The sequence below is a fragment of the Leopardus geoffroyi genome, chromosome B1 (genome assembly GCF_018350155.1).
Source record: "Leopardus geoffroyi isolate Oge1 chromosome B1, O.geoffroyi_Oge1_pat1.0, whole genome shotgun sequence".
Taxonomy (NCBI): Eukaryota; Metazoa; Chordata; class Mammalia; order Carnivora; family Felidae; genus Leopardus; species Leopardus geoffroyi.
Genome location: NC_059327.1, coordinates 38,300,014 through 38,312,536, shown reverse-complemented (window position 1 = coordinate 38,312,536; position 12,523 = coordinate 38,300,014). Strand labels below are relative to the sequence as shown.

Genomic DNA, 12,523 nt, shown 5'->3' with positions numbered 1-12,523 from the left:
GAGATTTTGGCTCTTTGAGGTATTTTGTGGTTTGAGGTATTTTGTGGTTCTATACATCTTTTAGGATTCTTTGTTCTACTTCTGTGAAAGATGCCATTGGAACTTTTATTTGGATTACACTGAATTTGTAGATTGCTTTGGGACAATGAACATTTTAACAGCTTTCTTCCAATCCCTGAGCACATAATATCTTTCCATTTATTTGTGTCTTTTTCAGTTTCTTTCATTGGTATCTTACAGTTTACAGTATACAGGCTTTTTACCTTCTTGGTGAAATTTATTCCTAGGTATTAAACTCTTTTATTCAATTATAAATGGAATTGTCTTCTTAATTTCTTTTTCTGATAGTTTGTTATTAGTTTATAGAAACACAACAGAGTTTAATATATTGACTTTGTATCCTGCAGCTTTACTGAATTTTTTTATGTGTTCAAATAGTTTCTTTGGGGGAGTCTTTAGGATTTTTTTGGATATCATTTCATCTGCAAATAATGATAGTTTCACTTCTTTTTTTTAAAATCCCAATTTAGATGCCTTTTATTTCTTTTTCTAATTGCTCTGGGTGGGACTTCCACCCAGAAGTGACTATGGTCAATATTGACTATGGTCAATAAAAGTGGCAAGTGTAGACATCCTTGTTTTTGATTTTAGAGGAAAAGTTTTGAGCTTTTCACTGTTGAATATTATGTTAGCTGTGTACATGTCATTTATGGCCCTTATTATGTTAAGGGATATATTTGCAATTTTAGCAAGTAGAAAATAATTCTACTTAAAATTTTTGCTTAATGAGGAACTTAGTACAGATATTGAATCATTATATTGTACACCTGAAACTAATATAATGTTATCTGTCAATTATGCCTCAACTTAAAAAAAGGAACTTAGTGGCTACTTAGTATTTTTTTTTTTTTGCTTACATTTGCAATCGCATTATTTGTACTAGCATATTTAAGAAATTTTCCTGAAGACACAACAACCAGTCAAATGGAAAGCAATTGCAAGATGTAGTAAAGGCACTTTAGGAGGAATGTGTTCCATATAAATTCTCTTGACATTTTATTGACCCACCTTTCCCTCAAAATGAATGAATGAAAATACGTGTGTGTGTGTGTGTGTGTGTGTGTGTGTGTGTGTGTGTGTGTGTATTTATTTGGAGTATTGCATTAGTACAAACGATAATTAGCAGTTAAAATTTTATTTACTTTTATGTTTGGTTTAGTGGTACCTCCAAGAGCTGCTCACCACATCTGTTTTTGTGCCTATTTAGTATTATCTTTTGCTGCATTTTTTACCCTTCAGTATAATGAAGGAATAGGGGTTTCTATTTCATCTCACAAAGATACATTTGACAACAGGCAATCACGCAAGCCCCATGTGCCCCTCCTCCCCCTTAGAGAAACAAATCTGTCTCTCTTTCTTTCTCTCTCCCCCTTCCATCCTTTTCTCCCTCTCTCCCTTTTTTATCCTTGTCATATGAAGTTTAAAAATGTTCATTCATTAATATATAGGAGTAATGCCTGACATTTGGGAAAAAAATAGTGGGGGACACAGGAAAAAGGGGCAGAAACTAGGGAAAGAACTAGTTTGAGAGTTTGACCAGCTGACTTCTGAGATCTTTTTCAACTAGAATCATAGAATGGTAGATCTAGAAGGGGACCAAAAAGGATAACCTTTTATAGCCTTCTCATATTGCAGATTTAGAAAATGAAGACCAAGTAAATGAAATGATCTGTGTTAAAAAGACAAATTAATCACCCCCCAAACTTTAAGTTCTTAGAACCTAGGGGGATGGGCAAAATGCATAAGGGACATTGAGGAATCCACTCCTGAAATCATTGTTGCACTATATGCTAACTTGGGTGTAAATTTAAAAAATAAATTAAATTAAATTTTTAAAAAATAAATAAATTCTTAGAACCTGAGATTAGATCTGTTTTCCTTCTATAAAATTTTTCTATGAAGAAAATACATACAGCATCAGATATTAGATACTGCGTGTGTGAAAACATATTGCACGTTGTAAGTAGGAAGTAGAGTTAGTTGACTTTGTTAACTGACTAATTCTCCATTAGGTAAAGTTCAGTCAGGTTTAGTAACACATTTTGTCACCCTCACATAAGAAGCCCCTGAAGGCAGAATGTATTTATTTGAACCTAGCATAATGTCACTCTAGCCTATAGAATGTACTCAAAACTGTTCATTGTGTGATGAATTATACATATTAATTATACTTCAGATTCCCTTCCAATAACACAAGTGTCTTTAAATTAGTTTTCTAGTGTCTATTATGGGTTTTTACTGGCATGTCTACTCAATTGAGTCAGACAGTTGATGGTTAGATATTTCTGCCATTGCTGGCTGGGTTCATAAGTGCACCACAACAGAAGGTTAACTTAATTGTCCAAGACATAGATTTTGATTCTGTTTACATGATGACTGGATCCCAAAAAATTGATCTGACTATAGATGTGGAAAAAAACAAACTCAAAATTTGTTACTTTATATTCAGCATGCTTCTGTCACCCTGAATGAGAACTAGAAATGTTTATGACATTGCTTGTGAACATACATTCTTTAAAGTTGTGTTCTTTAAACCTGGCTCCGTGAAAACTGGCTAGTGAATACAGGAACACAAGTATTTTAAAGGGAATCAATTTCAAGAAACTCATCTTTAGTACTCATCCTTAAAATGGATCTACCTATGAATGCTTTGTAGTCAAAGCTTCAGGCTGTTTATACTTTGTCATCTCTGCTTGACAGTTGCCTTCTGCCACTTAAAAAAAGGAGGAGAGGGAGGGCATAGCTCTCACTCATAATCTTATTTGGTGCATTACATAGGTGTGAAAACCTCTAGGAGTAGAGGGGGCAAACAAAAAGTCCATTTTAAGTACCAGTTTTAGGGAAGCCTCTAATGGGGGGGGGGGTATAATGCAATTTTTCAATGTTATTTTAAGGCATAGAGAAGAAAAAATTAAAGCACCATTGCTTTAACATATTTTAAGTTTTCCTAAACAATTTGAAATTGATTTGGTAACTAGTTGTATCATTGGTTTTTAAATAATGTCTTTTTTAAACACAGTCTTTCTTTGATAATAACATCCAGAGCAGTGCATATTTAATTTTACACTTAAAAGTCATTTTGATCTGTTTATCTGCATGAAGCATTACACTTGGAAAAGATACCCATGGTGTTGATAGTGTCCTGATTCTTCCTGGGTACAAATTTTTCTGTGGTCACTGCCAGTCTCACTAAAGGAAATTGGAAGCTATCCAATTTATCCTTCATACTTTTCATAATAATTGAAAGAACACATAGGAAAAAAAAATCTTTGGAGTTGAGAGATTGCAAAATGTGCTGGGGTGGGGGTGAAGGGTGGTGGTGATAGAGGGAGAGGGAGGGAGAGAAAGAGGAAGAAACCCAGTGTTACATAATGTATGGTAATGGGGAAAACTTCACAGAACCATGCCTGGGTTGTCAGTGATGGTGCTAAGCCTTGAATAAAACTGCATTTTGAATCTCAATGAGAAATACTCAAAAGTTAGGAACAAAGGCTTAAAAAGTAAATTTAGACCAAGATACCTTGATCTCTGTAATTTAAGCAATTTACTTTTGCTTTCTCATTCTTAAAATTTAATGAACTTTCAAATTTGAAGAATCATTCTGCTTTTGTTTAGTCTCAGTTGAGATATTTGATTGTTTGCTAGCTCCTGGGTTAAGTTGCAGGAATTTCCCTTAGAGAAAAGGTAGGTTTACTTGGAAAGCAGTGGGTTTTTTTTTGTTTGTTTTTTGTTTTTTTGTTTTTTTGTTTTTTTAGCAGTGGTTTTTAACAAGGGGTTCATATCAGAGTCACAAGTAGAGCATTTGGAAATATTTATGTATTTTCTCAATTAGGAATCTGATTCAGTAGATCTGGGATGGAGCTCATTAATCAATATTTTTAAAAAATTCCTGGACTTACTCTGGTGTGCACCCTTACACTCTCAGTTGAGACCGCTATGGTAAAAGAATATGTTTCACCTAGGGATTGACCCTGAAAATGTTCCTGAAAACCCATCTGTGTGTACGATCATTCTTTGTTCAGATATCTGTCTTCCATTTATACCTTTGTGTATTAGTTTTCCTAGGGCTGCTGTAACAAATTACCACAAACTTTGGTGTCTTAAAACAAAAGAAATTTGGGGCACCTGGGTGGCGCAGTCGGTTAGGCGTCCGACTTCAGCCAGGTCACGATCTCGCGGTCCGTGAGTTCGAGCCCCGCATCAGGCTCTGGGCTGATGGCTCAGAGCCTGGAGCCTGTTTCCGATTCTGTGTCTCCCTCTCTCTCTGCCCCTCCCCCGTTCATGCTCTGTCTCTCTCTGTCCCAAAAATGAATAAACGTTGAAAAAAAAAAACAATAGAAATTTATCTTTTTATAATTTTGGAGTCCAGAAGTCTCAAGGTGTCAACATGGCTGCACTCCCTCAGGAGAGTCTAGGAGACTCTCTTCCAGCTTCTTCCAGCTTATGATGGTTGCTGGCATTCCTTCACTTGTGTCTATATCACTCCCAATTTCTGTGTCTATCTTCACATTGCCTTCTCTTCTTCTATATTCCTTAAATCTTCCTCTGCCATCTTCTTCTATAGACACCACCCAGCCCAGATACCCTCCCCATCTTTTTGCTATATGCAGAAATGTTTATAAAGTTAATCACATTTGAATCTTTTTGCCATATACAGAAATATTTACAGGTTCCAGGGATTAGCACCTGAACATCATTTGGGGGTACGATATTTAGTCCACCACAACTGGTTATCACCTCAAGCATATAATTTATATGGGCTGCTTTAACCCATTAAGGTTGATTTATCCCTAACTATTAATTCATGTCCACAGGGATATAATAGCCTTTCATGACAGTGAAAGTTTGCCCACAAGCTTTGCTGTCTTGGAGCTAAGTCAAATAACCCTTCCCATAACTAGGGATAAATTATTTTCCTGAGCTGTAGACTACATCTCCAGTTTCAGCCATTTATATGGCAGATACCTTTAGTCATGAGTGGACTGAGACTATAGAATGAATGTGGCAAACCCATCATCTCACCAGCAAAGGCATTTCAAGAATGTGTCCTTTAAGTTCATCCTTTAAGAATAGAATATTACAGGGGCGCCTGGGTGGCGCAGTCGGTTAAGCATCCGACTTCAGCCAGGTCACGATCTCGCGGTCCGTGAGTTCGAGCCCCGCGTCAGGCTCTGGGCTGATGGCTCAGAGCCTGGAGCCTGTTTCCGATTCTGTGTCTCCCTCTCTCTCTGCCCCTCCCCCGTTCATGCTCTGTCTCTCTCTGTCCCAAAAATAAATAAACGTTGAAAAATTAAAAAAAAAAAACTGCTTTAAAAGAATAGAATATTACAGTGACCACCATTATTGAATGTATTGTAAGAGAGCCACAGCCTTATTACCTTTTCACATGGGCCTTGACAAGCCAGTTATTTACAATGTTGTAAACTTTGGTAGAATGTAGTTAGTTTTAGTTAATAAGAGAGAATGTAGCTAGCTGAATATAGTCAATTGATTTCTGAGACAAATGTGATTTCTGAGTCAGAGTTTGTGAAAAACAGCTAAAGGACCTTGAGAGAAATTAACATTGGACTTCATTTTTTTTAATCGATAAAAGGAAAAATTTGTTTTATGATCTCTAAGGCCCCTGTCAGCTGTGAAATTCCATTCTGTTGTTTGAGTGGAAATTAGAGAGTTTTAACGATTATTCCTGAAAATATTATTATTAAAAGGCTTTTTCCTATGCCATTAGCAGGCTGATATAAGATTGGCAGTAAATATGATTTAAACCTGGAGCTTTCTTGCTTGTACGATAGGAATATAATAGTATTTTTAGATGAAACTGTTGATAGAAAAATTCTGGCAGTCCTAGGATTTGGACTTAGATATATTATATATTACTGTAAGCTACCTCTCCTTGGACTATATATAGTGTAGTGTTTTCACACTCAAAAAATTAAATATTTTCTACTGACACAGTTTACTAAGATGGAGAGTACATTTCCACTGTTAGGTCTTCATTCTCTAGTTCATTTTTACTGAGTTTGTAGTGCTTTGGAAACATCCAAGTGCATCTGACATATGGATCTAATGTTCACAAGAGTTTACATTGGCTTCAGATAAACCCTTAGGCTCACCCACATTTAAGGAGTAAGATGAGGAAGATACGAGTAATAGGGATTATCCAAAGAGGAGAAAATTCAAGAGACTGTATTGTATCACAAAATAAGGAAGAAAACATTTGAGAGTATTCAGTGCTGCTAACAGGCAAAGTGATTCAGGAACACTAAAAAGTGGCCTTGAGTTTAATGTGAAGGAAGTTGATGCATTTATTGTAATTCACTTTCAGTGGAAGAACAGGGATGAAAGCTAGATTGCCTGAGTTGGTTATATGAATTGTGGAAACTTCTCTCAGAAATTTGGCTAAAAAAGGGGCTGAGGAACAAAGGGTGGTAACTAAATTACGGAAGTGAGGTTTGGAGAGACTTGCACATGTTTCAAAGCTGATAGAAAGGAGCTAATAAAAGAGGAGATGTTACCGCAGAAAGGGAACTGTCAGGACCAGTGATAGATGCCTAGCCTTGTAGGGACAGGATATCCCTTTAATTACCATCAGAAAGGCAAAAAAGGATAGATGCCAGTGCAGATACATTTTAAGGAAGATGGCAAAAAGTCAGGAGGCTATTGAATGAAGTCTCTCCTAAAGTTTGAGATGATGAATATTCAGTGGCATTAATTTGTGCTGTTGTTTAATTTTCTCTATTATTGCTGAATTAGTTATATACAAATAGGGGAGGCTTTAAAGCTCAGGAGGATTACACACTAGTGGCTACGTCTATACTACCCCCTCTTTAATACATACCCCAGCCTCACTGACTCCAGGGATAGTCCCAATCATTATACCTCATCTCGCCACATGAATTAGGGGAGGACAGGTGATCTAAACCACACCAATTACAATCTTTTCAAACTGAAGCTAGGAGAAAGAACTGTTATCTCTTGTTGATAGTCTTGAAAGATACACATGAGTGTTGCTTGTTGTAGACATGGTTTTTGTGTAGTAAAGAAACAAGGAGTGGAGATGTTTGAGGTGGAATGAGGAAAATACTTGAGAGTTAAATACCTTTGTCCCTGAGGCCAGCTCCATCCATGTCTTTCTATGGTCCTCCTCATGCTTAAGGTAGTTAGAGTTTTGGTATGTGTATTTTAAACTAAAGAAACCTTAACTAATACAGGGGATATAAATGTGGAGAAGTCAGAGTAGGATTGGTCAAGAGTTTCAATCTTTCTCTTTAGGTACAACAGAGAGGCAGTGGGACAAAGAACTTGAAGGTAATTAATAAAAACAAGATTTGTTGATGTGATAGAGTGTGGGGTATAGGATACACAGGAACGAAAGGGATGACTGTGGAGCTAAAGATAAGGAGGAATCAAAGGAATTGAATTCTTTTTTTTCTTAAGTTTTATTTATTTTTAGAATAAAAATATTTATTTATTTTATTTATATTTATTAATATTAATATTATATATATATATTATTTATTTATTTTGAGAGAGAGAGAGAGAGAGTGCAAGCAGCAAAGGGGCAGAGAGAGTAAGAGAAAGAATACCAAGCAAGCTCCATGCTGTCAGCACAGAGCCTGACAAGGGGCTCTATTGCAGGACCCTGGGATCCTGACATGAACCAAAATCAAGGTTTGGACCTCAGCTGACTGAGCCACCTATGTGCCCCAAAGGAATTCAGTTCTTAACTAAGCTAAGTAAATAAAAGGATAGGAAGATGTGACGAAGGATATAGAAGTGTTTGATACATTTGCAAAGCATAATTTCCTTTTTTTGGTAAAATAGTGTGCCATTATAAAGCACCAGAAAGATTCAAGAAAATCCCTTTGTAATTTTGCAATTGGAAAGGATAAGGATAACATCTACCTTTTAGATTTGTCTATATAATATATATGTTATTAGCATTATATAGCATATGTTATATGCTATATAATATTTTCTAGATAATATATACACTGGGAGAAGTCCACACTTTGGTAAGTTTGTTGAATTTTTCGAGATACTTTATGATAGATTTTTGTTGCATGATATGCAGCTGAACAAGAATTTTCTATTTAAGAACTCGGTATCTCATTAAGCAAAATATTCTCATGGGCAAAAAATTTGAAAGAAAAACTTGTTCTAGGACAGAATTAAATGTATTAGAAAAGTTTTAGATGCTTGGATATCATTTTAAGCTATCTACCTTTATGAATAGATTTTTTTAATCTTTATTTCATTGTTAAATTACTCTAGGTAGTATTGAGTGTGATAGTATATAAAGAACCTTTAATGATCTCTTTTCAGTTGCAGTTTCTCAACTCACCATTACTTGTGGGTTCAAAATGGCTAATGCGAGTAGTGGAATCCATTTAAAGGACATCTATCTATCAAGAGTCTCCTGAGGCTTGAGTTAGACATCTACTCTCTCTGCACTTCTAAATAAGTGCAACCTCATGAGACATTTTGCTAAAAAATAGATTGTTGTAGTTCTTCAGTAAATTTGAGTTCTTCAAAAAGAATATCCAATTTACAGCATGGTCTTTGTACCTCAGTTTACCCCTTATTTTAATTTGATGTTCTATGAGTTTTTGTATTTGAGGACACATTTTACCACATCCTGATAATGATGAAATGTCTCCTAGTTTTTATTAGCTTCATAATTATCCAGTAGTTAATTAAACTGACTGTTGTAGCTACTAGGCAGAACTCCCACAGAGTCTGTGAATACTGGCTAAGGGTACGTGTGTTAAATCTTAAGTAATATAAAACCTGTAACCTAAATATATTTGTACTGAATCTGCTGAATTGAATAGGTTCAAGTCCTTCTTTGAAGAAAAATGTTCTGACATCATTCTAATGTTATCCTGCACATATCCTTTTCTTCAGTATAATTTGTTGTGGTGGCTTAGATATCTATTTGTGTTTTCTTTACAACATCTTACTCAAAATTAAGGAAATAGAGATGTGGAGTAGCATTTTCTTGGGTAGTTATCACAGTGGAACAACTTGATTACAAGGACCTTATACATAATGCCAGAGCTTGGAGAATCAGAGGTGATCAGGCCAAATGTCATTATTATTACCCAGGCTCTAAGGAAGTTTTCTCTTTCCTCTCCACCACCTCACACCAATGTAATACTAACTGTAAAGCACAATTATGAAGTTAGACTGCTAAAAACTGCTTAAGTCATTGGTATAAAAACTCTGAAATTATTCTAAGATGGTTTTCCATAATCTGACTTTAGTCCTCCTCAAATGTATCTTGCTCGTTAAATTTTTATGAAAACAGTTTTACTTATTACATCAATGAAAAAGGTATGTACACTTTAGTATCTAAACTAGTGAAAAAACAAGACCATATTTTGAATAAGAAGAATAGAGTACATGGTCTAATTTTAATTATATCCTAATATTTACTAAAATGTCATACAGTGTTGTGTGTCTTATTTATAAAAGCCATTTTTTACTTTGTGAAAAATCTGTTTCACAAAATACTGCTTACCCTATGCTCGTTTGCCTCACCTTGTGTATTCCTCATCTTTGTAGAGCCAGCAGGGTGGCCAACAAAGGGCTTGGGAGTTGCTTGCTGCTCAGTCAAGCCTTTTGGCTTTGGTCATTTGCTGGATTAAAAACATGGAACAGTACGAAAAGAATAATTCTGTCTTATTTTCTCTCTTTACAGGCTCTGTACAACTCAATTAAGAATGAGAAGCTTGAATGGGCGGTGTAAGTATGCTGGATGTCAGCATTTTAATAAATGAACTGCTTATTCTTTTTACTGTCTTTCCTTACACTTTAGATGTGATCCTAGAGGATAAAATATGCATGTCCAGTTTTCATTTTACACCAGTGCAGTGTCTAACGTACTTTGTATAAAACCTGAGTAAACTCTGAGTATCCCATGTCTTTTTCTTGGTACCCAACATGCGCCTATTTTGCATTTAGTCTAGTTGCTATGCCTAGAGACAGTTATCTTCTTAATATATCCTTCTAAGAAAGAAAATCTGATAAAATCACATATATTCCACAATACAATACAAATGATTTTGTTACAGTCTGTTTGTTTTAATCCCTTCCTTCCTATCATCAATCCCATTTCCAATCACACTAATAATACCAAGATACTGATAAACTTGAGAAATGATGGATTAAATAAATCTACATTATTTTTGTAACTGCAGAATTAACAAGAGTTTATACAATGCAAGTCTCCAAGAGGAATGAAATTTGCAATGTTTTCTGAAACTTTTTGACAGTATAATGTAGTGTTTCAAGATAACTACTTTGGGAAATAAAATTATAGATAAATTGCACCTAATCTAGGTGTAGATCAATATTGGTAGATCAATAATACCATAACTCTTCTGACTTTTCACTCATCAATGCAACAGTTAGGAATTTAACTTAAAAAACTTTTCTACTAAATTTTTAATTGTTGTCCAGAAATTAGGTCAAAATATGTTTTTTAATTAGAACTACATATGAAGTTTATTTTTTATTTTACCGATATTAAGTATTCATACCTATTTTTCTACCATGTGGCCTAGCATAGCAATCTGCAATGACCTTAGGTTTATAGAATCGTAACTTAGGGATAAATCTCATTCTTTCATCTGTACACTGGATAAAAGTAGTTTAGCAATTGATTACATATGTCTCACATATAATAAGCTAGAATGAATGAAAAAGTGCTACTTAAACTGCACTAATTGTAAGGTTATATGGTACTATTTGAAATTAGGGATTCAAAGTTTGATTTGAGACTAATATTTGCAAGTATATGTGATGGCATATGTTTCTCTATTTATATATGTCATGAGACTCAAAGACATTGTGTCATTTCAAGGAAAATTCATTAAGATAATAAGAATTCATGGCCTATGTTCCAAAGTGATCATTTTTGGATATATCTCTCATGAATGAAAGTGGGTTTCCTAGAAAAATTTCATAAATTATATGCTTAGTATCTTGCTGAAATATTAAAGGCGTATCTGAACCGATGCAGAATATCTCCTCTACAGAAAATTAATAAAAATGAAATGTAAGTATGTTCATACAGGGGAGAGATATTTGAAGATTCTTTTATAAGTTATTTTAAAAAACAAATAAATGTAGTCCTGAGGATCTGTTTTGTAAATCTAAATTTTGTATATATGGAAATTGTTATAGTATGTTTTTCTTTATATTTATGTATAGTGACACTTTGGTGCAAGAAAAAAAAATTTTTTAATTCCATTGTACTTAACTTTGTTTCTCAAGGTGACTTCCTGTGGAAAGTATACTGTTGCATCCAGAAGATACTACAGTTAACATGTAGTATTGTGTTAGTTTCAGGTGTACAATATAGTGATTCAACAATTCTGTACATTACTCAGTGCTTATCATGATAAGTGTACTCCTTAATCCACATCACCTGTTTCACCCACCTCCCCACCTACCTCCCCTCTGGTAACCATCAGTTTGTTCTGTATAGTTCAGAGTCTGTTTTTTGGTTTATCTCTTCATTCTTTGTTCATTTGTTTTATTTCTAAATTCCACATATGGCTAAAGCATATGGTATTTAACTTTCTCTGATCCAGCTTATTTCACTCAGCATTATACCCTCTAGATCCATTCATGTCATTGCAATTGGAAGACTTCATTCATTTTTATGGCTGAATAATATATATACCACATCTTCTTTATTCATCTATCAGTGGACACTTGGGCTGCGTCCATAATTTGACTATTGTAAATAATGCTGCAATAAATAAAGGGCCACTTATATCTTTTTGATTTAGTGTTTTTGTATTCTTTGGGTAAATACCCAGTAGTGGAACCTCCATACTGTTTTCCACAGTGGCTGTACCAGTTTACATTTCTCCAACAATGCATGTGGTTTCTTTTTTCTCCACAGCCTCCTCAAAACTTGCTTTTTATTTTTTTGATCAAACTTGAGTATTTCATTTTAGCCATTCTGGCAGGTGTGAGGTGATATCTTATTGTGATTTTGATTTGCATTTCCCTGATGATAAGAAAGAATCTTATCTCAGACCCTATCCTTGGGCAGGCATGGGAATGAACCTAAGACCTGGACTCTTCTTGGCCCCCTTGTCAAAAGAGCGTTGTGTTCTGGAGCCCAGGTTCCAGAATTAGAGAGATTTGGGTTTGAATTCCAGCTCTTCCATGTACTAGCTGGGTCACTAGTCATATCAACCTTAGGCCTCAGTTTCTTCTTTTGTCTGATGAGTGATTATTGAACTTCATATAACCCTTAGGATGACACTGTGAAATGTTCTAAAACACTAAACATAAAGCAAATTATCCCTCGAATGGTAACTAATATTGTATCTTTTAAAGCTGTAATTTCTATTTTTCACTTACCTTTTTGTCTCTCTCTTGTTCATATGCTTTCATATCCACATGTATTCTTTACCACCCACAGTAGTATATCATATAATTA

At 34.8% G+C, this 12,523-nt stretch overlaps 1 protein-coding gene across 20 annotated transcripts in view; it reads left to right on the top strand.

Annotated features, from left to right (window-relative positions):
- The window catches only part of PSD3 (pleckstrin and Sec7 domain containing 3), a 796,422-nt gene that overhangs the window by 552,194 nt on the left and 231,705 nt on the right, over positions 1-12,523 (top strand). For 18 of the 20 annotated variants that reach the window (XR_006707649.1, XM_045458150.1, XM_045458143.1 and 15 more), the window contains one exon: positions 9,764-9,807. Coding sequence is in view for 19 of the 20 variants with exons in the window: in XM_045458150.1 (XP_045314106.1) it covers positions 9,764-9,807 (44 nt within the window). In the remaining variant the exon portion in view is untranslated. Of the gene's footprint in view, positions 1-9,763; positions 9,808-11,340; positions 11,501-12,523 lie in introns of those variants that run through there. The other 2 variants (XM_045458216.1, XM_045458200.1) reach the window with 1 other exon arrangement.